The sequence below is a fragment of the Pollachius pollachius genome, assembly GCF_949987615.1.
Source record: "Pollachius pollachius genome assembly, chromosome: 9".
In the NCBI taxonomy this organism is placed as follows: domain Eukaryota; kingdom Metazoa; phylum Chordata; class Actinopteri; order Gadiformes; family Gadidae; genus Pollachius; species Pollachius pollachius.
The window spans coordinates 4,413,961-4,440,877 of record NC_136942.1 but is presented as its reverse complement, the minus strand read 5'-3'; the positions used below and the strand labels follow the sequence as shown (position 1 = coordinate 4,440,877).

Genomic DNA, 26,917 nt, shown 5'->3' with positions numbered 1-26,917 from the left:
GTTTTACACACAGCAAAGCATTGTTGAGCGTTATGGATCTGCTGAAGTGCATTGTCGGCTTTGCAAGCACAATTTCTCGATTTAAGTGAAAAGATGTGGAAAAAACGTAATATTTCGCAAACAACGTGTCCTTCGATGGTTGGTGTTGAAGGCAATGTCTCAAACAACAGAAAGCTCAGTTTAAACTTCAGTGGACCGAAAGCCCCAGCTCCACATTAACATGTAGTTATACACGGTCTTAAATAGTGTGCATCTGAGTTTTAGGTTCTCATGAGGAAATGTGCCTTTATGGTATATTATGCTACATGATTCCAGCTAATATTTTAAGCATACATTTATGAAAGTATTGGTGTGGCGACTGAGATATTTTGATTTGTTCGCAAAGAAAAGCTTTCAAATGGTCCTGAAGATTTCCTTTCGCCGCTCAAGTCAATTTTAAATGATATGAGTTCTCTGACCAATTCATGTAATCGAGCTGGTCTGTACTGAACTTTCTACCCATGTGAACATATTCATGTGGCAGTTGGGCATCCAGGTCTAGGTGCGGCAGGTGGCAGTTTAGTTTTGCAACACACCAACATGTATTGATCAGGACAGTGGATGACTAAAGCCCGTTCTCTCGATCACACAATCACTCACACACGAAACCATTACGCACTCGAGTATGAAAGCCTGTGCAAACTTGTCTCCGAACGCAGCCCAGCGTGGCAGATGCCGGGAAACACAGACATATTACTTTCAAATCCCAGCCAAACACCTTCCCTACTCGTAACAGGCACGGTCACATACAAAATGACTACATTGGTATTTCCGTCTGACTTTGGATCGGTGCAGAGGGAGGAAAGGCACACAGCAGTGACTTAGTGTAAAGAGATGAACCGTTACAGGCATTAAATAATGTATGTATTGTACACCTGAGCAAGACGAGTCCTCTACCTGGACAACAGGAGGCGATGGTGAGTGGTCTCAGACAGTTCCACCGACCCCCCCAATCCCCCCCCAATCCCCCTCCCCCTCGATCTTATCACCGTCCACCTTTTGACTCGGTCGGCCATGTGTGGCTGCAATCCGATCTTAAATGGAAGACTCAAAATAACGTTAAGACATGTGACTTGCTTATTGTTAAAGGACATCAAACCGTCGTAAAAAAAATAAAAAAAGTGCACGGTGTGGCGGAATTAGCGGAGCATTTCAGGCTCCCGATCCATCTTATGGCTTTGAATCGTCGCACAATAAAAGCAGTCGAGGAGGACTAAATTCCACGAACAATTGAAAACCTAGTTTATTAATTTTGATCCATTACCACCACCTCATCTAAAGTGTCCTATTAATACGAAACGAGACGTACAGGTTAGCCAGCGCAACAGCGCCTATCTATTGCCGGCAGAACACAGTAAAGACTCTTCAAAACCCGATCTGTTCCAAACCCGACGGCTCCGTGGAGAGCCGTATCCCACACGACTTCCCAAGGCTCTTCAACAACGACTGTTCATTAAAGTCCACTGTTCGGTAAAAAATAAACAGCACAAAATAAAATAGTCCTCTTTGTTCATATCCATAAAAACATCCAGATTTCTCCGTAAGGAAAACCAAAAAAAATAAAAGGCAAAGGTTCACACCTTCGTGCTTTCCTTCTTTGCGACGTTTTTCAGTTGTAGTTCATTTTTTGGCATCAAGGAAGGACGGGCACCTTGGATCCTCACAGGTTGTCGTACATGCGCAGCGTGCGCTCCAGTTGCTGCACCACGCGCTGGTGGAAGGCGATCTGCTCCTTGAGGTAGGCCTGCATCATGTCCTTGAAGTCCACCTCGCGGCGCTGGTGGAAGTGGGTCATCTCGGCCTGCAGGGCGAAACCCACCGTGCGGCAGCGCTTCCTGATGCCGTCCGCCTCGTCTTGCTCCATCTTGCCCTCGTCGCTCATCTTCTGGCTCTCCTTGACCTTGGCGAAGGCTCCTGCCGCACACGCAGGACACAGAACGACACACACTATGAGTTAGGCTCATTTCAAAGCGTGAACAACTTAAATACTCAATGGTTAAATTTAAAGGTTATATAGGAGATATTGCTTTCATAAATTAATTCTCCCCCATCAACTGGATACAGGCAAGACCCTTATGCATGTGGAAGAAAAAACAAACTGATAAAATAGTTGGAAAAGAAAAAAATCTGTACACTTTTAACATGCATTTAAGTCATTTGACACTTTTATCCAAAGAGACTTTTACAAGTCAGGCGGAGCACAATGCAAGCCTACAATCAGTGGCAACAAACTACGCATCCAGTCCGCTCAAGTCTGTTTGTGAATTGTTCTCATAAGAGGTTGAGCCTGGATGGATGGGTGGATGGACAAATCCATCTTTGTTGTACGCTTGGGCTCGGACAAATTGGTTCCAGGACTTTCTGATCATCACATCTGCTTTTACGTTGTCATAACCCTTTTCCATTCCTGGTGCCAGCGAGCGCCCTGTAGCTTGTGCTAGTGTAGAACAGCCAAGGCAATGTCTTTGAATGACCAGTCCCTGCCCCCACCACACAGACTCACACCCCCTCCCCCGTCCAACCACTCTTTTATACATGGATTACTTCCTGAGAGTCTCTCTTCGAGTTTAGCCCGATTATCACTAGCCCATTATCTGGCACACGACGCAGATGTGGGGCCAGTGAGAAGCCAAGACGACAAGAAATAGACACTAGAGACGGCTCGCACACTTTTCGCAGCAGGCAAAGTAGAAACTTTCCATAATGTTTGGTATATTCAGTCACCGTTTTATTCCAAAGGGTACAAGCAATTTGCAATTATGCCGTATGTTGATTATACAAATTAGCTTTGCTAACAATGTTTGAAATGGGATTCGTCGTGAAAACAAGTCTCAAACAAAGCATTGTTGTATAAACTCTTGAGGCCCTTTTCTCTGGTTGTGGTTATGACAATGGCAGGGTTAGGTTAATAATATTATACTGAAGTCCTTCTGTTGTAAACAATTGAAGAAAGCCCCCCCGAGAAATGTCTTGTGAAACACTTAAATAGTTTACATCAACTCAATTAAAATGCGACCAAGCTAAAAACATGTTGGTACTCTTTGGGTGGTTCCACTCTAACGTAAAGAAAGGTTTACGAGCGTCTGTGTATGGCGCCGTTGACGGGAGCGTTGAGGCAATACGTCTCCTGCCCTGTCTTAAGAGTTTCAACCCATTTTCATGACGGTCTACGGTTTCAACATGGTGCTGATCCAGTACTAACCGGTGACATCATGGGCGTTCCCGCTACAATAACACACACACACACACGGAAACATACGCTTATATGCACACATGTGCAAGTACCCACAAATACATACGCACACATGTACAAATTCCCTTATATGCCCACATGCAAGTTCACCAACACACACACACAAACACACCAAAGTGTGTACTCCAACAAACAGGCTTACTGTTCCATTGACACACACACACACACACACAGTCTTGCGGTCTTGTGGTGATGTATATGCGGTTTGTTTATTCCTCATTCTAATCATGTTTGGCCCGGTTCTGATTAAGTTACCTTGACAAGAACAAGGTGTAGCCCCCTTGCAGACGGCCAGGTCCGCCTCACCCCTCTCCAGACAGAAACGAGGGGGCCTCCGGCACGTGGCCAGACGAGGTCAGCGGAGCCAATCATTCACAGTCACATGACCAGAACCCCCCCTCCCTTCCCCTCCACAGGAGGCAGTCTGGGGCGGGTACGACCACAGCCTGTCCTTACAGGGTCTCTAGACGACGGCGCTTAACGCTTTGCCGCCTGCGTCGCCGCGTCCCCGGTTCGGCTTCGCGGCTCCGCGTCGCGTCCTTCCAATACACCAGTATTTACGAGCTCGGTCGGGGCCCCCTGGAATTTCTGGCCGGAGTGTGGGAATGACCCGACCACGTCGGTTCAGGTCTGCTTCCAACGAAGTGGATGGAGGGTTTCGCTTTGACCCACATTCAATGTTTCCCACACGCGACAGAAGAGAATGTACATTGCCACGAGTGTTTCAGTGGGGGTTGGGGGGAGGGGGGCGTGTTGTGGAGGAAGCTGTGTGTGCGTGTCCATGTGTGTGCATGTGTGTGTTTGTGTGTGTTGATCAACGTCTCCAAAGCAACCCCAGTTCCACATCTCCTCCTCCTGTAAATCTTCTCACCAGCTCAGAGCGAAGGCATGCCTCTCTGTCGGGGGGGTGGGCAGGGGGTTGATGGTCATGTTCCTGTCCGCACCGCTATGGAGGATGAACAGCGGACATGGCTCATCAACCAGACGGGTCTTCCCTCTCTCCCACGGGGATAGCAAATGCAATTTGACAGAAACGCCGCAAGTCTTGGGGGAGCTACCGGGAGTTGTTTACCTTGCCCGGCCAGACGGCACTAGCTGGGCTACCACATGTTTTCTGACTGAGCACCGCCATGTAGAAAGAATTATCACGCATGCGACGGCTTCCCGTCTCTGAGCTGGGAAACTCCGGAGGTTTTGAGGGGGGAAAGGAGGGAGAAGGGAGGAGAGAGAGTGGACAGATGGAGTCCGGAATAAAGTAGAGGAGAGAGAAGAGGAGAGCGGGGAAGAAGGGGTGAGGAGGGGAGAGAGCGAGGGCGAGGAGGGAGGAAACCAGAGTGGAATCATGTAGAAAACAAAAGGGAAGGAGGAGAGAGGGAGAGAGAGCGCCAGGAAGAGGAGAGAGGGAGGAGAGGACCGAGGAGAAGGAGAGAGAGAGCAGAACAAAGTGGAAGGAATAGAGGAATGGGGGGAGAAGGAAAAGGAGATGGAGAAAGCCAGAGAGGGAACAAAAACAAGAAGAATGGCTTCTTCCAGTAGAGCGACAGACATGTCTCAATCCGCTGAGTCACAGTGGATTTCTGTTGAAGGGGGAGCGGCCAGCAGACAGACAGACAGACAGGCAGACAGACAGATGGACCGAGGGAGAGCGAGGAGGAGGAAAGGCATGAGGGAGAAAGTGGCCATGGAGGACATAAGAGTTATATGACCACACTTCTGGCGGGCTGAACACAGGAATCTGCAGAGCCCCAGAGCCTCTCCTGGGTCAATAGTGGTCCTTTGATACATCCAAGATGTTTTCTGTCCAGCGTGATGGAGGCTGCCACACACTGATCACCGTCAAAAACACGTCATTCCTCAAGGATCATTTCGGACAACTCTTCTGGGCCGCTCGTCCCAGATGTTTTTTTGAAATCCATCTGGCCGGTTAATCCAAAGCGTGGACACACAGGGTTATCGTAGCTTCACTCCAGGTGTGTGAGGTACACTATGGATACGGCAGGGGGGGGGGGGGGGCTCAACCCTGGTAGCTTTCACCCTAGCTACTAGTGTCGCAATCTCTTCACCCAACCAAGTGTTGCCCATGCAGAAACACACGCAGGAGCAGTGGTTTTAACAGATCCCACTTTAGTTTGAGCTTATTTATAAAGTGAGCCTGTGGTTCCAACTTCCTACAGAAAAGGGCTAATTAAATCATTGTTTTTGTTTAACAACTCAATAGGGATCAAATTTAACTAAGGTTATCGTACAGCAGGTTGTAATTACCCTGAATTACCTATGAAGAAATAGGATTAGGATAGGATTCATTAAAATACAGGCACGCATGGCACACATGGAAAAGTATTTTTTCTTGTGCATGTATACATAGCAATAATTTATCGCATAAATGTTGTAGAAAAAGGTGTTTTTAAGTGTTTTCCAATAAATGAAATGAGAATATAATTATAAAAACATTTGTTTAAGACAGTACAGCAGAAACACCCTTTAGAAGATAAACGCAGCTGCCACTGAAATGGGCTTATAACTTTGTCTTAAATATCAACCATGTGTGTGTGTGCGTGCGTGCGTGCGTGCGCGCGCGTGTGTGTGTGTGTATATGTGTGGGTTTGACTCTAGATCAGACTGAATGCCTTTGATGAACAACAAGGACGAACCGCCAGCTACTATTGTGATAATCCATCATGCACTACAACTCTAGATTTGATCGAGACACAACAATTCCTCGCACCCTTATGGTCTCTCACAGACTCACGCGCTGATTGCACGTCCACTCCTCCATCTGCTTCCTATTCACATCCCTGATAAGAGCAGCCTTGGCGTCGGCATTCCAACCAAAAGTGAGGCCTGAGTACTTTATCAGCGGAGGGAACATTTCTGAACCCACTTTGGTCTTTAGGAGATAAACCCCATTTGACGATAAAGTGTGGTTTAAAGCCATATTTCAGTAATTCTTCCCATTTTGATTTTTTTAAATTCCCTTACCACGTATCTGATGATGGGTAGAAGTGTATATTTAGCTAAATGGTGGTTTAAGTAACAAAAGGACCAACTAAACAAAAGGACACCACACCTCAATAAAGGCCTGCTGAATTCGATGCTACACAATAGTTTAACTATTTCAAGTTGGATGGTAAATAGAGGCATTTTCCCACTGGGAACAGATGTGGCTTGTGACTACAGAGAATCACTGACCAATAGGAGCAGAGAGCTCGTGGCTGCTTTCTCTCTCCGTGTCAAGTACCACATTGAACTGGTGATACCACTGCTCTCTCTCTCGCTCTCTCACTGTCTCTGTCTCCGTCTCCGTCTCTGTCTCTCTCTCTCTCTCTGTTTTTTTCCAAAGAGTTGATGACTGTGCAAAACATACAAAAACATTGCGGCAATATCAAATTCTTTGCCGTCAGCTGTGATGGTCGTTCCATGTAAATACTGAGTTTGAAAAAGGGATAAAAAAGGCATGAGATGAGATGAGGAAAGGAGAAGAGAAGAGGAAAACATGATTAACCAGTGAAAGAATGCTAAATCAGGTCTTGTGCAACACTGACTGAGTTTAAAGTCAGAGTCAAAACCCTTGGGTATTGACAAGCAGCAACAAAAAGCAGGAGGAACTGGAGCATGCTGAGTCAGCTCACAGTGTTTACCTCAGCCGATCTCTTTGAGAGATAAACCAAGAGACGCCAAGTTAACGCACAGGAATGTCTACATGTGACGTAGCCCGTCCACTTCAATTCGCCCCCATAATCCCTACAGAGAATAAATCATCTCTTTTGAAATCGGACACAGAACAAGGAATCAGGTTCAAAACTTGGAACGGTTTTCACGCTCCTCTGGCGAATGTTCCAATGATATTGAATGCTCTGAACAAAACCACCCCCCTCTGTTTTTAGTTCTTGGTGCATCCATGGGGGATTGGTGAGCAGGAATGCTGACCAATGACTTGCTCCTACAGCACTGTCCATATCCATCCCACATCCTGCCTTTCCACCCCGGAAAAATACCCAGCCCTCCTAAAAATACATAGACAAACAAACCCGGTCGGGGTGGACAGAGTTGAACGGGTGAACGGGCCCACGGCCAGGGATCTTACTGGGAGGTGAAGGGTCGTCATAAGAAGGGTGCAAGTCTCCCAGCTGGAACGTCGTCGTTTTGGTTTTAATCCTGAATGTCCACAAAACACACGTACCCCGATGCATATTTGCTAATTTGTGATTGTCTAGCTCTAGAGAATCACATCTCTATTTTGGTGTTTTGGTTTTAGCCTTCGTTTTTGTAGTCTCCTTTCTTCTTGTTTGTATAAATGTTCCACGTACCCCCTGCAAAGCTTTCAAACAACCGTGAGGCTCCACGGCCCCTGTTGTGGAGACACTGGCCTGGGGTATACTTTGTTGACATGTTATGTTGTGGTGGATTCTGGAAGACTGACCTTGTTTCTTTCAGATTCCTACGGTTACGCTGCACCCTATTCAGTTTTTTTTTTAACTAGGTCAGCACTTACGTTTTTCTTTTTGCAGCTGCTCCATATTTTGATAGTAAACTTTGATTGATCTTAGCCTCACTTCTACTCTCTCTCTACTCTATCTCTTTGGATAAAGCATATCTGTGACATGACGCAATTGAAATGTCTGATGGACACTTTGGATGAAAGCTTCCACTAAACGACGATGAGATGATGATGTAAAATTGGATGCTCCCAAACGCCACATCCTTTTAATTAGAACCAGTGAAACCAATGAAAATAAATAAAAAGGTTTTGTGTGCAGCAAATGCATCATGCCTTGACACAATGTTATTCTGATGTTTGTGCTTGTGTGCGTGTTTTGTGGGAGTGTTATTATAATGCCGAACAGAAGATTCATTTGACAGGCATTCCGGTATGACCCCCGGGATTTGCTCAGTCTTTGATGTCACAATGTAATTTTGCGCACTCACAAATGTACAAAAGAAGAATAACTTGTAGATTAGTAAATTAGGACTTCTCCTGCTACTTCTACTATCTATCACCATTCTCTTACAGATGTTAAGGTTATATGACATGGGATGCGTTTATCGTATGTATAACAATGGGTGAAGACACACAAGACTTCCAAGATGGCGGAGGAGGGGATTCCTACAATGGCTAATACACCAGTGTGTGCTCTGTTGGCGTGGTCAGAGAGCGCGCCACTATACTTTACTGAGGGTAAATAACAGGACCTCCAACCTGTCCCGTCATCCCTTTATAGCCACAGAGAGCAGACAGAAGTGTAGGCTGAAAGAGGGATGGGTGGAGGGAGGGAGGTAAGGAAGGAAGGAGGGAGAGAGGGAGGGAGGGAGGGAAAGGAGGTAGGAGGGAGAGAGGGAGGGAAGGAAGGAAGGAGGGAGGGAGGGAAGGAAGGAGGGAGAGAGGGAGGGAGGGAAGGAAGGAAGGAGGGAGAGAGGGAGGGAGGAAGGAGGGAGGGAGGGAGGGAAGGAAGGAAGGAGGGTGAGAGGGATGGAGGGAAAGAAGGAAGGGGGGAAGGAAGGGAATGATTGAAGCAAATAATGAGGGGGGAACCGAAAAGTCGTAAGGAAGGAATGAGGGAGGAAGGGAAGGAAGGAGGGAGGGAAGGCAAGAGGGAAGGAGGAAAGTAAGGAGGGAAGGAAAGAAGGAGGGAGGACAAGAAGGACATACAGTGGGGCAAAAAAGTATTTAGTCAGCCACCAATTGTGCAAGTTCTCCCACTTAAAAAGACGAGAGAGGCCTGTAATTTTCATCATAGGTAAACCTCAGCTATGAGAGACAAAATGAAAAAAAAAAATCCAGAAAATCACATTGTCTGATTTTTTAAGAATTTATTTGCAAATTATGGTGGAAAATAAGTATTTGGACACCTACAAACCAGCAAGATTTCTGGCTGTCACAGACCTGTAACTTCTTCTTTAAGAGGCTCCTCTGTCCTCCACTCGTTACCTGTATTAATGGCACCTGTTTGAACTCCTTATCAGTATAAAAGACACCTGTCCACAACCTCAAACAGTCACACTCCAAACTCCACTATGACCAAGACCAAAGAGCTGTCAAAGGACACCAGAAACACAATTGTAGACCTGCACCAGGCTGGGAAGTCTGAATCTGCAATAGGTAAGCAGCTTGGTGTGAAGAAATCAACTGTGGGAGCAATTATTAGGAAATGGAATACATACAAGACCACTGATAATCTCCCTCGATCTGGGGCTCCACGCAAGGTCTCACCCTGTGGGGTCAAAATGATCACAAGAACGGTGAACAAAAATCCCAGAACCACACGGGGGGACCTAGTGAATGACCTCCAGAGAACTGGGACCAAAGTAACAAAGGCTACCATCACTAACACACTACGCCGCCAGGGACTCAAATCCTGCAGTGCCAGACGTGTCCCCCTGCTAAAGCCAGTGCATGTCCGGGCCCGTTTGAAGTTTGCTAGAGAGCATTTGGATGATCCAGAACAGGATTGGGAGAATGTCATATGGTCAGATGAAACCAAAATAGAACTTTTTGGTAAAAACTCAACTCGTCGTGTTTGGAGGAGAAAGAATGCTGAGTTGCATCCAAAGAACACCATACCTACAGTGAAGCATGGGGGTGGAAACATCATGCTTTGGGGCTTTTTTTTTTGCCAAGGGACCAGGACGTCTGATCCGTGTGACGGAAAGAATGAATAGGGCCATGTATCGTGAGATTTTGAGTGAAAACCTCCTTCCATCGGCAAGGGCACTGAAGATGAAACGTGGCTGGGTCTTTCAGCATGACAATGACCCCAAACACACCACCCGGGCAACGAAGGAGTGGCTTCGTAAGAAGCATTTCAAGGTCCTGGAGTGGCCTAGCCAGTCTCCAGATCTCAACCCCATAGAAAATCTTTGGAGGGAGTTGAAAGTCTGTGTTGCCCAGCGAAGGCCCAAAAACATCACTGCTCTAGAGGAGATCTGCATGGAGGAATGGGCCAAAATACCAGCAGCAGTGTGTGAAAACCTTGTAAAGACTTACAGAAAACGTTTGACCTCTGTCATTGCCAACAAAGGGCATGTAACAAAGTATTGAGATTACCTTTTGTTATTGACCAAATACTTATTTTCCACCATAATTTGCAAATAAATTCTTTAAAAATCAGACAATGTGATTTTCTAGATTTTTTTTTTTTTCATTTTGTCTCTCATAGCAGAGGTATACCTATGATGAAAATTATAAGCCTCATCTTTTTAAGTGGGAGAACTTGCACAATTGGTGGCTGACTAAATACTTTTTTGCCCCACTGTATAGGAGGAGGAAAAGAATAAAAGTAGTAGGGTGACATCAATTAGTCATGCACTCTGTAAAGGTCTTCAGTGTGAAAAGGACAAGCGATAGGCAATTGCAACAAGGAATGTATGTGCTTGTGGGAAGACTGTGTGTGTGTGTGTGTGTGAAAACAAGACATAGCCATTCTCAAGATTTATGTGAGGGCAAATGGCAGAGCCAAATTATCTTTTCTCTAAAGACATCACTGGTTGCTACTGGTAGCCGTCAAAATATGTTTAATGAAACCTAGTGTCACAACCAGGGAGCTCTCGAGCTTATGTCGTTCAAGTCCATTTGGTGTTCGCTATGGATGGACATGAAGTGAAAGCTCGGTAACGAATAGGTTATGCTGAATCGCACATCGTAAATGGCTATATTGTAGATTATTGTGTATACGTCAACACAATGTCAATTTATTGTCAAGACGTGCAAAATGACTAACATGTTTGTTTTGTATCTGCGTAAACCAACACCGATGATGAACAGTATTGCATTGAGTTTGTGTGATCTGTTTTATGACAGACATGGAGTTCCTCTGACACCCAAGATTCCCACAGAACCAGTTATGTATGCACTGTGTGTTGCCATAGGAGAGACACAAATGTCAACCCAAGTCAAGCAACCTATTTAATTAATGATGACACCGCTGCAGACCACATCCCCCATACAATGCTGTTTCCGCCAATGATAGGATTGCTAGCGATAGAGGGATGGGTAGATCCATGCACGACATAACATTTACACTTCCGACTGCAAGCATTACAATTGACCACTTCGCTCATGTTTTATTTTATAAGCTTTCAATTTTTTTCTAATGACTATTAACCACTCTAGCTTTTTATCCAAAGCAACTGACCGAAAGTTCAAAGTTCACGGACCAGGTAAGCCGTCTTTCTTAAGGAGGCCTACAGGCAGGCTACATTAGGGAATCAAACCCAGTACCGTTCAGATGGGGCGGAACAACATAACCCCCACACCATCACTGGCCCCTGACACGGTAGAGCCAATGACACCGGGCACTGCTGGTAATGAATCCGAGCCGGCCGCGGGCTCAGATTTCTCCTTGCATAACAGGTCACCAGATCGCCTTGATACCAACCACACAAAGCAGGTTGGTTTCTGGCCGTTGTATTCCCCTAAACGCAGCCCTTCTGCTGAATGGAACTGCTCACAAAGGCGCATCACTTGACAGATTAATAGCTCTTAGTTTTCCGTCCAATTAGGTCAACGTTAAAGGGCCGTGCCAGAAAACCGTTTAGCCTTTTCCTCACCACTGACACTGGTGTGTAGTAGGATCATCTAGTAGGTGGATAGGTCAGAAAGGTCCTGAGTTCGAACCCCAAAGTCTGCAGTCTACCTGTAACACTGCAGATCCCTGTATATCTGAAGAATTATCTGTTCTTCAGAGACACAGGGTGTTATTTTGAATTAAAGCATCTCTTTAGTTGTACTCACTGTTTATTATCACAATGCTTCCTTGTACAAGACGGAACAGAAAACAGTCACGCACAGTCCCGGATAAACAAACAGACTGCAAGGAATTCTGAAAGGCAAATTAGGCTGGGCCACACCTCATTTGCCTGTTGCACCACACACCCTCCTCTTTACAACAATGCAGCGTTATCCGATGCCTCATTCCTCATTCCTAATGTTTTCATGTCAGATAACGCCTTTCGACAGCCAGTGCCTGCAGACTCTCAGCAGCTGTTCTGCTGGTAGGAGGTAGGCCCAACCCTCACACGCCAGACTTGCAGATTTGAAACCGGTTGGCGGTGGTACTTGATATAAACTGAGAAACAGAGCTCTGCTTTAAGATGCTTCTGACTTCTTCATTCAAATTGACACGCGTATGCGCACACACACACTCACACACACACACACACGCACACACACACACACACGCACACACACGCACACACACGCACACACACGCACACACACTTAAAGCTTTTGTGTGAAGTTGGATGTAAATGTGGAACTTCTTATTCTATATTGTCTGTGGGGGCAGGGGTTCAAGCTTAATCTTAGCCGATAGAGTTCCTTAAATTGTCCCCAACACAGAATATGGCTAACTACTGAGAAGACCAATGTATCTCATCAGTAAATCATCTTTTCACCACCGTGGATCTGTGCTTTAGGGTTTCCCTTCACAGCCTCCTGGTCCAGACAGTAGTTTCCGGTCTGCCTCAGTTCTGTCTTGGCCCGGCTCCAGTCCCTGCCCTGCCAACACATCTGCACTCTGCAGAATACACAGCATACAAAATAACCTGCTGTGGGGTTTGGAGAGCCTCTAAGGGTCAGCTCCTCCTATTGGAGGGTTCTGATCACGTGACCTAAGATTCCGCAGAAGACTATCAAGCTTGCCGTCTGGATTGTTTCTTTACCAAACATTCTAGAATAAACCAAGCATCCAGTGGTTATTAGTCTAATTATAATGGTTGAAAAACAGACCAAGATAGTGGCTTGGAATACGACGCTGCGTACAAGCACACAAACAAAGTCACAAACACACAAACGGCCTTCATCTCTCGGAAGCGGGGCCAGAACCATTAGGTCTGGAGGGACCGTCTCTGTTAAAAGCCTCACCTGGATGCCACCTGTAGGCGCCTCTCCAGCCCTGCTGCAGGAGATATAACAGTCTGAAACTCCACCACTGTTATTGTTTTCATATGAGACAGTTTGGCCGACGAGCCAGCGATCCAACATCTGAGTTTTAAAAGGTGTAATAGTTTTACACTGTTTCGGTGAGCTGTGCTCTACTCTGTGGAATAATGCCGTAATGTACTGTAGTATAACGTTATGCAGAACTCTGTGCTCAGTAATGACGCCAGGGCAGCTGGACAGAAATATGACTGTTGATGTTATTTAGAGTCCCTCGGGAGGCCTACCCGAGATTAAAGAAGACGAACTATAGAAACAGACAAGAGGGAAATTGCACAATGACACATTGTACATAGGCTTATGGCGTGCAGACACTATACTGAAGAATGTACAGCATAGTCAAAAAGAGAGATACAAAGTGAGACTTTTAAGCTAATTAAAACAATGTCTGCCTCTACAACAACCATATATAAGCACAGGAAGCCTCAAACCGCAAATACTATGCCTTGTTTTATTGGTGCCACATGCAGTCTCCAGAACCGCACTTACAGATGCAGATCAGATGCATTTCCATTACATTCATGAGTTTAAATACACGAAATATAACTAACTGTAGTCACAAAGGCCTCATCGTACTGTGGATTGAAGGCAAGGATCCTCTAGTAGTCGTTAGGGGGTATGTGTCTGAGCCAAGAGCTTTGACTTGGAGCCCCATAACTGCACATTCACGATATAAATCTGGATTGAAATCACTGTCACTCTGAATAGATTTAATCTGCTCATGACTTAACAATTGTAAGTAGTATGGAGTGCGGCAGCATAGTATCAATGAGGAAGGGCGGAAATGAGGAAAAAGATTAACATGGATTTCATTGTTTTTCTGAGTGTTGCCTCAGCTGCAACACTAGCCCCGCTGGTCAACACATGTTCCTCTACAGGAGGGGCGGGGGTCAAAAGTCTAGAATTGACTTCATTGTTGAATAAACGCCATAGCTCTCTTCGGCCGCTGCTTGCAATCATTTTTCTGCACCAGCGTCTGTGATTCTTAGCATGGTCACTCACATTGTCATAAAAATGACAAACATAGAAGGAAAGACAAAGTGGCCTCCCTGTCACTCTGACGTCAAGGCGACAGACATCAGGGAGTTATAGATTTTTGGAGAGGTGCCTAGGCAGGTGCGGCAGACATACAGTGTACCTACAGCAGCTTGGGGTGGCCTCTGCATTAGCAGGTAAGCTCTGGTTAAGCGACGCGAAAAGCTTTGGCAATTTAACGGAATCTCACAGCCCCACCCAACTCAAAGGGAGCAATACCTACTGTGACTCACTGGGCTGCAATAAAGCCAATATTGACAGTAGCCTCGTAAAATGACCTAGCTTGCAAGGATTGACTTTGCACAGTCAGGAGGAGGACTTAAGAGGAAAGCTTACAGTAATTAAATGAGGACTTCTCCTACCGTTTTTTCTCTCATCTACACTCAACTAAGCCTACACAGTTTAGGACTCTCCTATATTGTACAAGAACAAAAAGTCAACAATCAAGCTGTCCTATATACTTATAATCATAGTAAGGGTTCATGGCTTTAGCCTTTAAAATTATATTATGTCCAATCAAAAAATCGAGCATCACATCAAAGTTTCTAGTTTCTATAAAGACACCATGATACATATAGATTCCAAAATTAAAGTATTCTTTATTTTCCCATCAGTAGAAAAGTGTTGGCAATATGGAAATATAAAATATTGTTGACGTAATACAGGGTGGGCCCTCTGTCACTGACTGCAAATGCATAATGATCTTTTGGAGCTCAATCTTTGACCGACATTGACCAACACCCTCTTTGTGCTGGCTACCTTCCTGACGTAGGCGTTTAGTGCTTGATATCAATGTTGGTTTAAGTAGGCAACACATTGTGTTGATATGCTGAGGTCAAACTAGCCTTGTTCCAGAAGCTACTAGCATCATTCTGGAATTGTGCTAGCACGTGAAGCTAGACTAGCTTTTATCAGAACAAATGTTTTCAAATGAACAAACAAACATACACTGCATGTATATAGCACTGTTCCAGCTTCCAGGGCTGCACATTTTCATAAGCTTTTCCTCCCTTAATGTGAACAAGTCAAACAACCTCCTCAGAAGAAAACCATGGATACTGACCTCTGGCAGGCAGTTCTGGTTTTAAAAGCTACAATGTTCATTTTTGTTATTTCCTTATGTTGTTTATTTTCCTACAAACTTTTGAACAAACTCTGTCACAGGAATTGAAAAAGAAAACACAATCTGTCAGTTGAGTTTATTTGAGTTCCCTCTCGGGAGCGCAGGGCTAGACCCTATTGAGCTAAGCGCAAAGCAATGACTGCAGTGGGTACAGACCTAACCTCAACCTATAACCTACAACTCTTTCACCCGGTGCTGCTATCGGTCCCATCTAACGAAGAACACTCCCTGCCTCTGTTAGCAGCAGGATTCCTTGTCGAGGCATGGTCGACGTGCTGCGATATTTCACAAGGAGGATGCCTTTGCAGTCGCCAAATCACAGCCACCAAACCACAGCTGTTTAACCTGTCCTGCTGTTCGCCCTTATAGGAGGGCAATAAGGGTTGTTTCACAATCAAATGTTGCTGCATACCGGAAAAGAATTGTATAGGAATGTACGAAACAATCCAATCTGTAACCAATCAAATCACTGAGCGGTATCTGGCTGGACATCTGAGACGTTTAATGCCTGGGAGGGGAAAGTCAGACGTGATTTAATCCACTGAATGTTGTATAACACCAATGAATAATTTGCCAGTTTTACTGGCTGTTTCAAATGAAAGCTTCCTTTCCCCCCAGAACACATTAGGTTTGTTGAAAATAAACACTTTGGGGAGAAACGTGACCCCACGTCCAACATCAGTATGATCTTCATCTTACGTTCTATTGAACCTGAACAAACAATGACAAGCTACCACATGATAATGTCAATTGAGGGATCAGATATCACCCTAAGCTTCCTCTCCAATTACTTTCATCATCAGGGCTAGCCAGAATGCATTCGCGTATGTCTCAGGCAATGTAACAGAACCTGTAATGTCAACTTTTTACTTTGCCGGTAATCTACCTAGGAAGTATGTGTGTGAGAGAGAGAGAGAGACATGTATGTTTGTGTTTGTCAGTGTGTGTGAAGGGTGAACTATAAGACGTATAAGTAGCCCAAGACAAATTTACATGACATGTCGACACACAGCTCTTAGCTGGAAAGGTCATTAAAAGGACTTTTAAACAAATGTGGCCATTTTTTGCCTACTGAAGGAGGACTTGGAAGAATACTGCGGATACGTTTTAGTATAAACATCCCCTGATAACTGCTTTGATTACAAACAAGTTGGAGACAGGAAATGGCCGGAATCACACCTGGGTTGCTACAAGGCTTGGTACTTCCATGGTTAGCTAACTACCTGGTCATGCCACTAAGTACTTATTGGTAATGATGCCGAATATCTGCATTATTATAACTGGACTGTGACTGTGGGGCAATCCTGGACCCATTCCACCACCGACCTCCACTGCCATCGTCCGCCAGGTTTCCACACAAAAGCTGTAAACAAAATGTCAGATGATCTTAAAAACCGACCTAAGTGAATGCTCATTACCTTTCTGTAGATGGATTATGTCAGGGAAGTTGGCCAGCAGCCCCTGGTACAGCGAGAGCTTGTCCAGCATCAGGAAGAGGTCGAACTTGGGTTGCTCCGCGAACATCTCGCCGAGGTTCTCGTACGTGCGTCCCGTGTGCGAGATGGCGTTGTTGAGCGGCTCCGAGCTGTGCGGCGGCTCGAGCATGAACGCCTGCGACAGCGACTGGAAGGCACCGCCGAGCCGGTGGAACTCCTTCCGGAACTCTCCCAGGTGCCTCCGCACCATCTCGGAGGCGCCGTGGGTCAGCTGCATGACGCTGTCGTCCATCTTCTTGGTGAAGGTCTTGAAGGAGTCCACACGCTCCTCCACGTCCTGCAGGTCCTGGTGCTCGTTGGGGATCTGGAAGGTGAGCATGAAGTGGGCACCCACCATCTCGTCCTTCTCCGCCCGCCGCTTGCCCAGCTTCCACTGCTTGTCGTCGGCGCACATGAGGAAGTGCTCGAAGCCCTCGTACTGCGACAGCACCGGGTGGCTGGTCATGTGGTTCATCCACAGGATGAGCCGCCGCTTGCGCTTGTCGATGAAGTCCTCCTCGAAGCGGCCCGTGGCCTGCTTCTCGGGCAGGTGGGGCACCGAGATCACGGTGAACTTGTGCAGCAGCCGGTTGTACAGCCAGTCGAAGTGTTTGTAGCGCCGGTACACGGCCCCGTCCGTGTGGCTGGGCGTCACCCGGTACGAGATGTAGGTCTTGATGCCCTTGAACTTAGTCTGTTTGGTGGGGTCCTCGATGGAGCAGGAGAAGGGCTGGGGGCTCTCCTTCCACTGGGGCCCCTTGGGGCCGATCTCGATGGTGTACGACTCGGCGATCTTGGCCATCATGGGCACGTCGCCCAGCACGAAGGCCTCCACGCCCGAGCGCACGAAGCTGGAGAAGCGGTTCAGGTTCCTGCCCACCATGCTGCCCTTCCGCGAGCTGGAGATGCTGTCCTGCCTTTCCATGCGGGGCTTGGCGCGGTAGTGCACGTTGGGGTTGTTGGAGTTGGGGATGTGGTGCGCGTGTCCGTTGGGCCCGCCGCCGCCGCCGCCGCCGCTCCGGCGGTGGCTAGGGTCGTCGTCCTCCACCACCGTGGAACTGTCGTCCCAGTCGTCCCAGTCATCGTCGTCGTCGTCGTAGTAACCCTGCTGGGGCAGGAAAGAGGTGGGGGTGTTGGGCGTGGAGGGGAAGTGAGGTGAGTCGTTGCCAAGGGAGCCAGCGGGGCTGACGGAGCTGTCAGTCAGGTTGGAGTTGGATCGCTGTCGGAGGATCTCCACATAGGAGGCCGGGAAGAGCCCCTTTTCACCACGGCTGTTGACCCCCTGCAGCCAGCCGTCCACAGAGTTCTCGTCGAAGATGACGAGCTCCTCGTTCTCCTGTATGCTGATCTCCTCCTTGTTTTCACTTTGGAACGTGTAAATGGCTTTGGCTTTTACAGACATGTTTGGGTTCAGCACAGCTTTCTCCAGAATCGTGAAATTATATCAGCACATAGTTCATGCGTGTCTGTCTACCGTTTAACGCATCGTTGGTTACAAACACCTATCCCATTTACAACATTAACACTGATCTCATATCTCGTTTCAACCATTTAACACTGTTTGAGATGGCTTGGGAAGCTCAATTTAAACACGGCCTGTTAATATTAGTTACACAAAACTTTGAAAGACTGCTCATAAGTCAGAAGAAAATGCCTACATGGTCACAAATATAAAATCCGTGACGAATACGGTCATCTTAACCCCTTTGATATAGTACTTCTTATATGACGTATGTTTGTTTATTATGGTTAAAAGTTTAAAATGTTAAAAAACGTAATGCATACTTAACAATGCATGGGTAATAACATCAAGGGTTGTGAGCTCATTGTGCATGACTAAACAGGTTCATAAAAACAAAAAAACGTTGCGCCGCTGGAAGTAATCCTTCAAAAAAACAACCAAAACAAAGTATTGCAGACTTGCGTAATTAAATCACCCGACAGTCCAATAGCATCCGTTCATCAGAAGAGATCCACGGTAGAAATGTTTCCAAGACAAGTCGACCCGTTCGGGATGAGGGCGACCGGGTGGGTAATGGTATCCCTTTGCATTTTGAGCTGGCTGACTCTACATTCCCTTGGATAGATACTCGCTCTGTTTTCTTTGTAAACAGGTTCTTCTCGCGCATCTTCAGTCCTGACTTCGGGTTAAACCAGCGGAGTTGGCCATCAAAGTGATATCAATCCCACTATTGATCACCAATACACAATGGAGAAATATATCCCAGGATGTATGTCTATGCGCTAGGCAACAAAGTACTAACTAGTCTTTCCATGACGTTAGGCTTGGACAATTGAGGCAAGTTCTTTCTTTTTTTCCCCAGCCGCTGCCTTTCATTCTTTGAAACACCAGAAAGACTCAACACTGCCCCCACCGTGAGAAGCACGTCATTGACTCAAACAGCCGTGGAAATAATAATAATAATAATAATAATAATAATAATAATAATAATAATAATAATAATAATAATAATAATAATAATAATAATAATAATAATAATAGTAATAGTAATAATAATAATATGAATGTTTGCAATAGACTATGTGCCTAATTCACGATGACGTTAATGATTTGGTTTCTGATATACTTTTTTGATAAACTGTGGTTTATTAAGGCTACAGTTGTGGTTGTACAAGAATATTGTTCAGGTAGAGAATTGTATTACAATTCTCTACCTGAACAATATTCTTGTACTCATATATATTCATATATACAGCCGAATTCAGGCTTTTAATTCTGTGTAACACAACACCACGTGATTTACTCAGGAAAGGTTTGTTGTGGACTATAATTCATGTGAGGTTCATGGCGCTCAGAATGTAGGTTGATAAACTCTCATAACCTACGTCCATCCGCGAGTGACGAGTGACGCTTTTATCAAACGTCCAATGATAGGCGCGATACGTTCTCAGCAATACGTCTGTCAGGGCGCCATATTGGGGCGGTTATGTCCACCACAACAACCCATATACCGGTTTAAACATGGGCCATCAAAGCCTCTCAAGTCAAAATACAGGAGCAAAAGTCAAAGTTAAATGTAATACATATTTATTACCTTAAGTCATACGTTTTTGGTACACTCAATTAAATAAACATACGTATTCTTAAACAGCCTGTTTTATTTGTATAAATTAAATGTTCCTGGTTGGACATATTCTCGGATTGTTTTAATTATAACTGTTCGCTAAGGTGCTATAGCCATAGTCTGCATTTACTGTTCACATTCATATTTAGAATAATACCAAACGACCTTCTCAAGATGGCGCGGCGCAGATGCTTTATGAACTACCAATGAGGCGTCTGTGTTTCTGTGGGAAAATGACATCCTGACGTCCCTGCAGCATCTTGCTCGTAAGGTATCGATGCTAATGCATTTACATTTGTTATTTCACCAATCTGTGTTGATTCTGAACAGATTGTGTGGTTCACGTACCATAATAATGGGGCTGTAAGTTGGCTAAAAAGAGTAAATTCATGTAACTTTCTCTGAACGCTAAGTTGGATAGCTAGCGAAATCAACGTTAGCTGGAGATGCAGCCTCATGGACGTGCTACGTTTCTAGATTTATAAATAAGAGTCCGATACATAAACTAGTTTCTTTGTCACACGTAGTTGTGTAACTACGTAGTATCTAGTTATCTGCCAGTTAAGTTGCTATGTGTATTCCAAATGTAACGTTTGAAGTACGTAACGAAAAGCCAGTTGGAGTAACTTAAGAAAGTCCAAATCAAATCTTCTTTCAAATCTTCATGGAAGCATTTAATTCAATTAACTTCATTCATTCAGTCGTGTTCCACAATAAGCTGAATTATATAGATGACATATACAGTGCGTGCAGCAGTGACTTACACAATCCATATAAATAATTCGTATGTAAAGGAGTTTCAGTTATCTTTTTAATATTAAAGATTCTAATCAATCCTCATGCTCTGCAAAGTCATATTTAATCCAACCCTTAAACATACAAGACAACTCAGTTTTTTAACCTATTTATTTATATTGCATCATGGTTGTATGTCATGATGTAACAAACTTTCAGAAAACGACGTCACAAAAACATAACCTACTTCTGCAGAATGTATAACAATCATACTGCATCAGTATTGAAACATGACCCAGCTCGGGAGCCATCACAAATGCCTATTTTCTTACTCTCAAATCGGTCTCATTATATTTTCAAGCAGTACCACCTGCCACCATGGACGACCTGACCAGAGCCCTGTCTGCCAGCTTCGCGGTCTCCAAGGTGCCCAACAGCACGTCCTGTGCCCATCCCCGCCTGGCCCAGTACAAGAGCAAGTTCAGCGTGTTGGAGCAGGGCGAGAGACGCAGGCGGTTCCTGGAACTTCAGAAAACGTGAGTTTGTTTACTTTAAATCCATGACAATCAAGACCAACAAGTGAAAGAGTTCCTATGAGATAATTTAGCTCACTGTGTTAATTTGCAGTCTTGTGGGTAAGGGTGTGGACCAGATGAAAACTTCCATTCGCAAACCCCAATGTTTACCTATAGGCAGGCGTGTTGTAGGCTTTGACCTAACCTAGCAAACCAACGAGCTAAAACTGAAGCATTTAGCGGTGGCTACGTTGTTTGTGTTGATTGTTTACGGAAACACAGACGTTTGCTTGCGTCTGCGTACACGCACATGCTCGCCTGTCTTACTGTTGTAACTTGTTTATGCTTTATTAGACAACTGTAACCTTTTAGGCCATTATTTTGTTGTGTGTGTGTGTGTGTGTGTGTGTGTGTTTGTGTGTGTGTGTATTCTGTCTTCCTGTTGTAACTTGTTTATGCTTTATTAGACAACCGGCATTGTTTTTTGTTTGTGATTTGTGTACCTAAATATAAATGTGTGTGCGTGCGTGCAGCAAAAGGCTCAACTATGTGAATCACGCTCGGCGCCTGGCCGAAGGAGACTGGGCGGGGCCAGACAGTGATGGGGAGGAAGAGGAGATGGAGAAGAAGAAGGAGGAAGGAGACCTGAAGAAGAGGGAGGAGGAGGAAGAAGAAGGGATGGAGATAGAGAAGAGGAAGTTACCGAGGCATTACGCCAACCAGGTCGGTGTGTTTTGTGTGTGGATTGTATTAACTTCCCAAACAAGAAACATCGTTGTTGTTTTTTACAACAACACTGGTAGTGTTGAAAAATAATATAAAAATAAAATAATATAAAACTAAAAAGATATCAAGTATCTTATTTTGCCAAAAGGGGGCACTGTTGCTCTGCCTTTAATGTTTTCATCCAGTGGAATAGTTTCTGACAAATCTACCGACTTGTTTTTTGTTTACTTTTGTTTATCAACATGAATAATGCTGGATGTGTATTTGTGCTTCTTTTAGCTGATGCTGTCAGAGTGGTTGGTGGATGTCCCGACAGAGCTGGACACTGATTGGCTAATGGTGGTTTGTCCCGTGGGGAAGAGATCACTCATTGTTGCCTCCAAGGTAGGAGCCTTCTGCACCTGATCTCTTACTTTGAAAATAAATGTGTTCGCTCGTGTGTCAGGAAGTAACAAAGAAGAAATCTTGAAGGAGCCGCTGATGAAGATCAGTTTTATGTGAAGATATAGCTACATCATCCGCCACCATTTAAAATGTTGCTTTTGATGCTCCATCTTTAAGAATTCAGAATACTTCCCAGAATGAACCAGAATCCAGCCCAACCCCAAATTAAAACGGGAACAAAAGGAGCTTATTCTGAGGGGTCAGCTATCTGAAACACATTTCTTAAGAGAGCGGGAAATACAGGGGGAAGGAAGGTCCTGTAGTGGTTACCAGCATCTATTCAGGTTCTGCATTCCTAGTATTCAGCCTAAGTTTAAAAATCCCCCATAAAGGCTTGTCTTTCCTATCGAGGCCTGACTGCTAGGCTGAAGGAGTGCTTTGGCATGATTCCACATTGACACTCTCTTCAATATATGGAACTTAACGGGTATTAACGCTGAAAATACTTGAATAACAAGTGGGTTGGCTCAATCTCTTGGGGAACTTCATACCATCATGTTACAAACTGCAAACTAACACTTTTTGCTTGAGGGTATCAGGCTAAAGCTTAGCTGATGCTAAAGTGAATCAATAGTGTGTGTTTGTGTGTGCGTTTCTTTTTTACCTGCCATCAGGGTGTATCTCTTCCCTACTGACTCTTCCCTACTCTTCCCTTGTGTCTAATAAAGTTGTTGAATCTTGAATCGTCTCTCTGTGCAGGGCTCCACTGCAGCGTACACAAAGAGCGGCTACTGCGTCAACCGCTTCCCCTCTCACCTGCCCGGCGGGAACCGCCACAACTCTGCCCTGGGGAAAGGTGGGTGGAGCCACGTACCTGTTGCTTAGCGACAGAGCAAACAGACAAACGCTAAACAAATGTGTGCTGGGAAAGAAAAGGGTTTATTATCGTTGATGATAATATTGACTCCGAACGTGGCAGGTCACCGAAAACATTTGGAGGTAATCGGTACCTACATGAAAATTGAGTCTCTCTTTTAAAGAGGGAAAATCTAAATATTTGGAGAAATATATTAACGTGAGGATTTGATGTCAGATGAAACTGGATAGTTTTCCTATTTCCTCAGTAACGTGACATCAACACTCTGACCACTAACATTGTAGCGGTGTGCATCATCTATTGTCTCTGCACGGCATTAATTTTCATTATAACGGTTTCAGTTTTGAGATTGTTCCTTTATGCCAGTTTCGACCTCAAACCCTCCACTCAACCAGTCTTGGTGCCCACATACTAAGAACCTCTAGTACGGCCGTTTTCCACAGACTACACGATCCTGGACTGCATCTACAGCGAGGTAGACCGGACCTTCTACATGCTGGACGTCATGTGTTGGAGAGGCCACCCTGTTTACGACTGCCCCGTGAGTCTGCTCCACCGTTACCCAGAAACCCTTGTTCTCAGATCACCTCCCCTCCCGCGAGCACCAGGGCCTCCTGCTCTGCACCCACCCCCCCACGGTGGCTTCAACACGTGCCTGTTTTTTTTTGTAAGTCTGAGCAGATTTTTCCTGTTAATGACTTGGAAACGGCGTGCTTGTTTTGTCATCAACAGACCGAGTTCCGCTTCTACTGGCTACAGTCCAAGGTGGAGGAGGCAGAAGGTCTGGCTGTGATCACGAAACGCAACCCGGTCAGTGTCCACACACACACACACACACACACACACACACACACACACACACACACACACACACACACACACACACACACACACACACACACACACACACACACACACACACACACACACACACACACACACACACACACACACACACACACACACACACACACACACACTCCCCCAAAACCCTCAATGCTTACGTTGAGCCACTTTGCTCATCACTCAATGCTTCTGGCGTTATTGAGGTTGTTTTGAGGTGTTGTATATATTATTTTGATTTAGTTCATTATGTTCAGGTTTATGCCAAACTCAAGCAAAATTGTATTTATAATCAGTTATCAATATTTATGTTTCAGTGTATGTGACGGTACAAAGCACTTTTTACAAGGTAAAACAAATCCAAATTCTGAGATATTTTGAAAGGCTAGAGGTGCATCAGTTTAGATCTATTATATTCAGTAGAGCTGCGATAGATCTTAGCCAATGGCCTGTATCTTTCCACCTATCTTAATATCTTATGTTACCTGGATGCATGTCAACAGGTTGAAGGTATCCCAAAGGCTCACAGTAAACACTCCTCGGAGACTGTTTATCTTTCCTGTCATGTGAATGTGTTCGGGGATAACATGGCATTCTATCCCTGTTTGTTTACTGACTCCACAGTTCCGGTTTGTGAGTCTTCAAAGTACGGAATGTACTGCAGAATCAATCCAGAAGGCGCTGATCACAGACTACGACTTCGACGTGAGTCTGTTTTGCAGTTGTATGTGGCGTACAAGTGTGTCTGTTTCAGATCCCAGTTATTTATGTGGTCGGATGTCCTTCAACAGATCTCCTTTGAAAATGACTCAATCCTAAAGGATGAATTCACTGTTTTTCAACATGGACCCTATTTAACGACAATCGTGGTTCCAGGTGACCGTTCCAGGCAACGATGACTGACATGCTCCCGTATTAAGCTGGAGTGCTTCTAGGGCTGCTTGATTATGGAAAAAAATCATAATCCCGATTATTTTGGTCAATATTGAAATCGAGATTATTCAAACGATTATTTTTAAGTTTGAAAACATGATGTATTTATTCAGCATGTCTCTCCCAAAAAACAAAAATTAGATTATATTAGTTTTGTGATCGTTTGACGCTTGACGTTTTGACGGTCAAGTGCTTCAGTCTTCAGCCTGTTCACGGCTGCCATGTAAACTACTGGGCAACGAGGTCCCGTCAATGTCCTCTTAAAGCGCTTGTTTTTGCCCCTGGTGGGCTCATTTGTTTTTTAAGTGTCTGACAACATTATGGAAAGGGATCCGTTCCATAATGAAAGAAAGGGGACAGAGAAGAAAAAAAACAAAATGTCTTCTTTCGCTTGGTCTGGTCTGCGGGGAGTAGGGACTTAAGCACTCCTGCTTGTTCAGCCCTCAGGGGCTCCAGGAAGTTTCGCCTTCCACCCGAATGCATTTCAATTCTCACGCTTTTTCTTGTTCCCGTTACTTATGTGCTTTAATAATCCCAGAGGGGGGGGCCATTCGGGTGGCTCAGCGTATTTCTGGTGGTATGCCTCATGCCGGCACACGGTGACTCATGAGTCGGATTAGTGGGGGCGTGCGAAACGGCCTGGAGCCAACCCCAGCCTGTTCTGGTGCTTTCCAGGTGGACGGCCTGCTCTTCTACCACCGCCAGACCCACTACACCCCGGGCAGCACCCCGCTGGTGGGCTGGCTGCGGCCCTACATGGTGCCCGACATCCTGGGCGTCCAGGTGGCCGAGGGGCCCCTCACCGCCCGGCCGGAGTACGCCGCCCACCAGCTGCAGCAGATCCTGGAGCAGAAGAAGCCGTCCAGCGAGGTGCGTCCCGGGGCCCTGGACGGCGGCTACGAGCTGGAGTACCTGTCCACGCCCAGCGCCCCGGAGCCGGCCGCTCTGCCCCGGTCCCCCGTCACCGGGGAGGCCGGGATGGAGGGCTGAGCCCTGGGAGGGTGCGGATCTCTGGGTCGACCTTTGAGGCGAATGGTGGAAGGATGTTGGACCCAGTGTTACTCAAGACCCGGTTAAACCCTTCTCATCCCATCTTCTTGGGTACGGCCTGACTGGAAACCGGAGGCGTGCTTTGAGGTTGATTCCAGCGGAAATCTTGAGATGCGTGACTGGGCATTTCTACTGGAGGTTGATGTGGATCAGGGGTTTGAGTCACGTTCCGGCCAGATTTGTTAATGGTAGGAAGGGTTCCCTGGAAGGTGTATTTGAATTTTAGGTGAAAATGCTAGATTTTTAAACAATTGTTTTAAATTCACTCTCACCAGAACACTTCTGAAGTAAACAAAAAAAATTAAAAAATAGCACACCGCTAGAAACACCAATTCAAGTTTCTTTGCATTGTGCGTAGACTAACAGCTATTGTTCCAACTAATCACCTGCTATTACAACATCAGCATCTGGTGCCGCAATGCCAGTATTGCCTGAGTCACTGTGCCTACGGTGAAATGGCTAGGAAGGGATATGTGTCATTGGATTCACTGTATCGGGGTCGGGAGCTACCAACCTCAACTCAGATGACTCAATGTCTGGAATTCACAGTGGACTTTTACTGATTGTTGGGGGGGGGGGGTTGTAATTGACAAATGGATTGTTTTATACTGTATGCTTCTTGGAAATAAACGTTTTGCTTATACTTGTTATGTTCACTGTACAGGGGTGATGGGGTCACCATTTCAGGAGGCTATTTCCGATTAGGTTAAGATATGCAAGTGTTATTTCTGCATACCGATGCAACATGGGTGTATTCATGTTATTCCCGTCTATATAGAGAATCCAGTGTATCCACATTGCTCTTCACTGATCAATTACTATTTTTAACTTGCTTTTCTTTTGAAGTGAGTACTTATTCAAAGGATTCTCTAACTGACACGAGTCACTGGATAGCTTGAAGATTCTGTT

The 26,917-nt window shown here is 45.4% G+C and overlaps 2 protein-coding genes across 2 annotated transcripts; one reads left to right on the top strand and one right to left on the bottom strand.

The window, feature by feature from the left end:
• Positions 1 to 1,020: 1,020 nt before the first annotated feature.
• Positions 1,021 to 19,167, bottom strand: snx33 (sorting nexin 33). The gene is made up of 2 exons (XM_079743333.1): positions 16,803 to 19,167; positions 1,021 to 1,953 (listed from the first exon to the last, which is right to left on the bottom strand). The coding sequence occupies exons 1-2, from the start codon at positions 18,259 to 18,261 to the stop codon at positions 1,700 to 1,702; spliced, it is 1,713 nt and encodes a 570-aa protein (XP_079599459.1). The 5' UTR covers positions 18,262 to 19,167; the 3' UTR covers positions 1,021 to 1,699.
• A 1,005-nt stretch (positions 19,168 to 20,172) lies between these two features.
• Positions 20,173 to 26,807, top strand: snupn (snurportin 1). The gene is made up of 9 exons (XM_079742995.1): positions 20,173 to 20,216; positions 21,042 to 21,216; positions 21,729 to 21,918; positions 22,201 to 22,305; positions 23,065 to 23,161; positions 23,626 to 23,723; positions 23,915 to 23,992; positions 24,650 to 24,730; positions 25,634 to 26,807. Exons 2-9 carry the CDS (start codon positions 21,059 to 21,061, stop codon positions 25,946 to 25,948), a joined length of 1,122 nt encoding a protein of 373 aa, XP_079599121.1. The 5' UTR covers positions 20,173 to 20,216; positions 21,042 to 21,058; the 3' UTR covers positions 25,949 to 26,807.
• Positions 26,808 to 26,917: the final 110 nt, after the last annotated feature.

Bases quoted from the DNA above. Each gene is read 5' to 3' on its own strand.
- snx33 (XM_079743333.1), bottom strand. From the start codon at position 18,261: ATGTCTGTAAAAGCCAAAGCCATTTACACGTTCCAAAGTGAAAACAAG. The intron at 1,954-16,802 runs GTAATGAGCATT...CGTGTGCGGCAG, and splicing joins CATAATCCATCTACAGAAAG to GAGCCTTCGCCAAGGTCAAG.
- snupn (XM_079742995.1), top strand. From the start codon at position 21,059: ATGGACGACCTGACCAGAGCCCTGTCTGCCAGCTTCGCGGTCTCCAAG. The intron at 22,306-23,064 runs GTAGGAGCCTTC...CTCTCTGTGCAG, and splicing joins CACTCATTGTTGCCTCCAAG to GGCTCCACTGCAGCGTACAC. The intron at 23,993-24,649 runs GTCAGTGTCCAC...CTGACTCCACAG, and splicing joins TGATCACGAAACGCAACCCG to TTCCGGTTTGTGAGTCTTCA.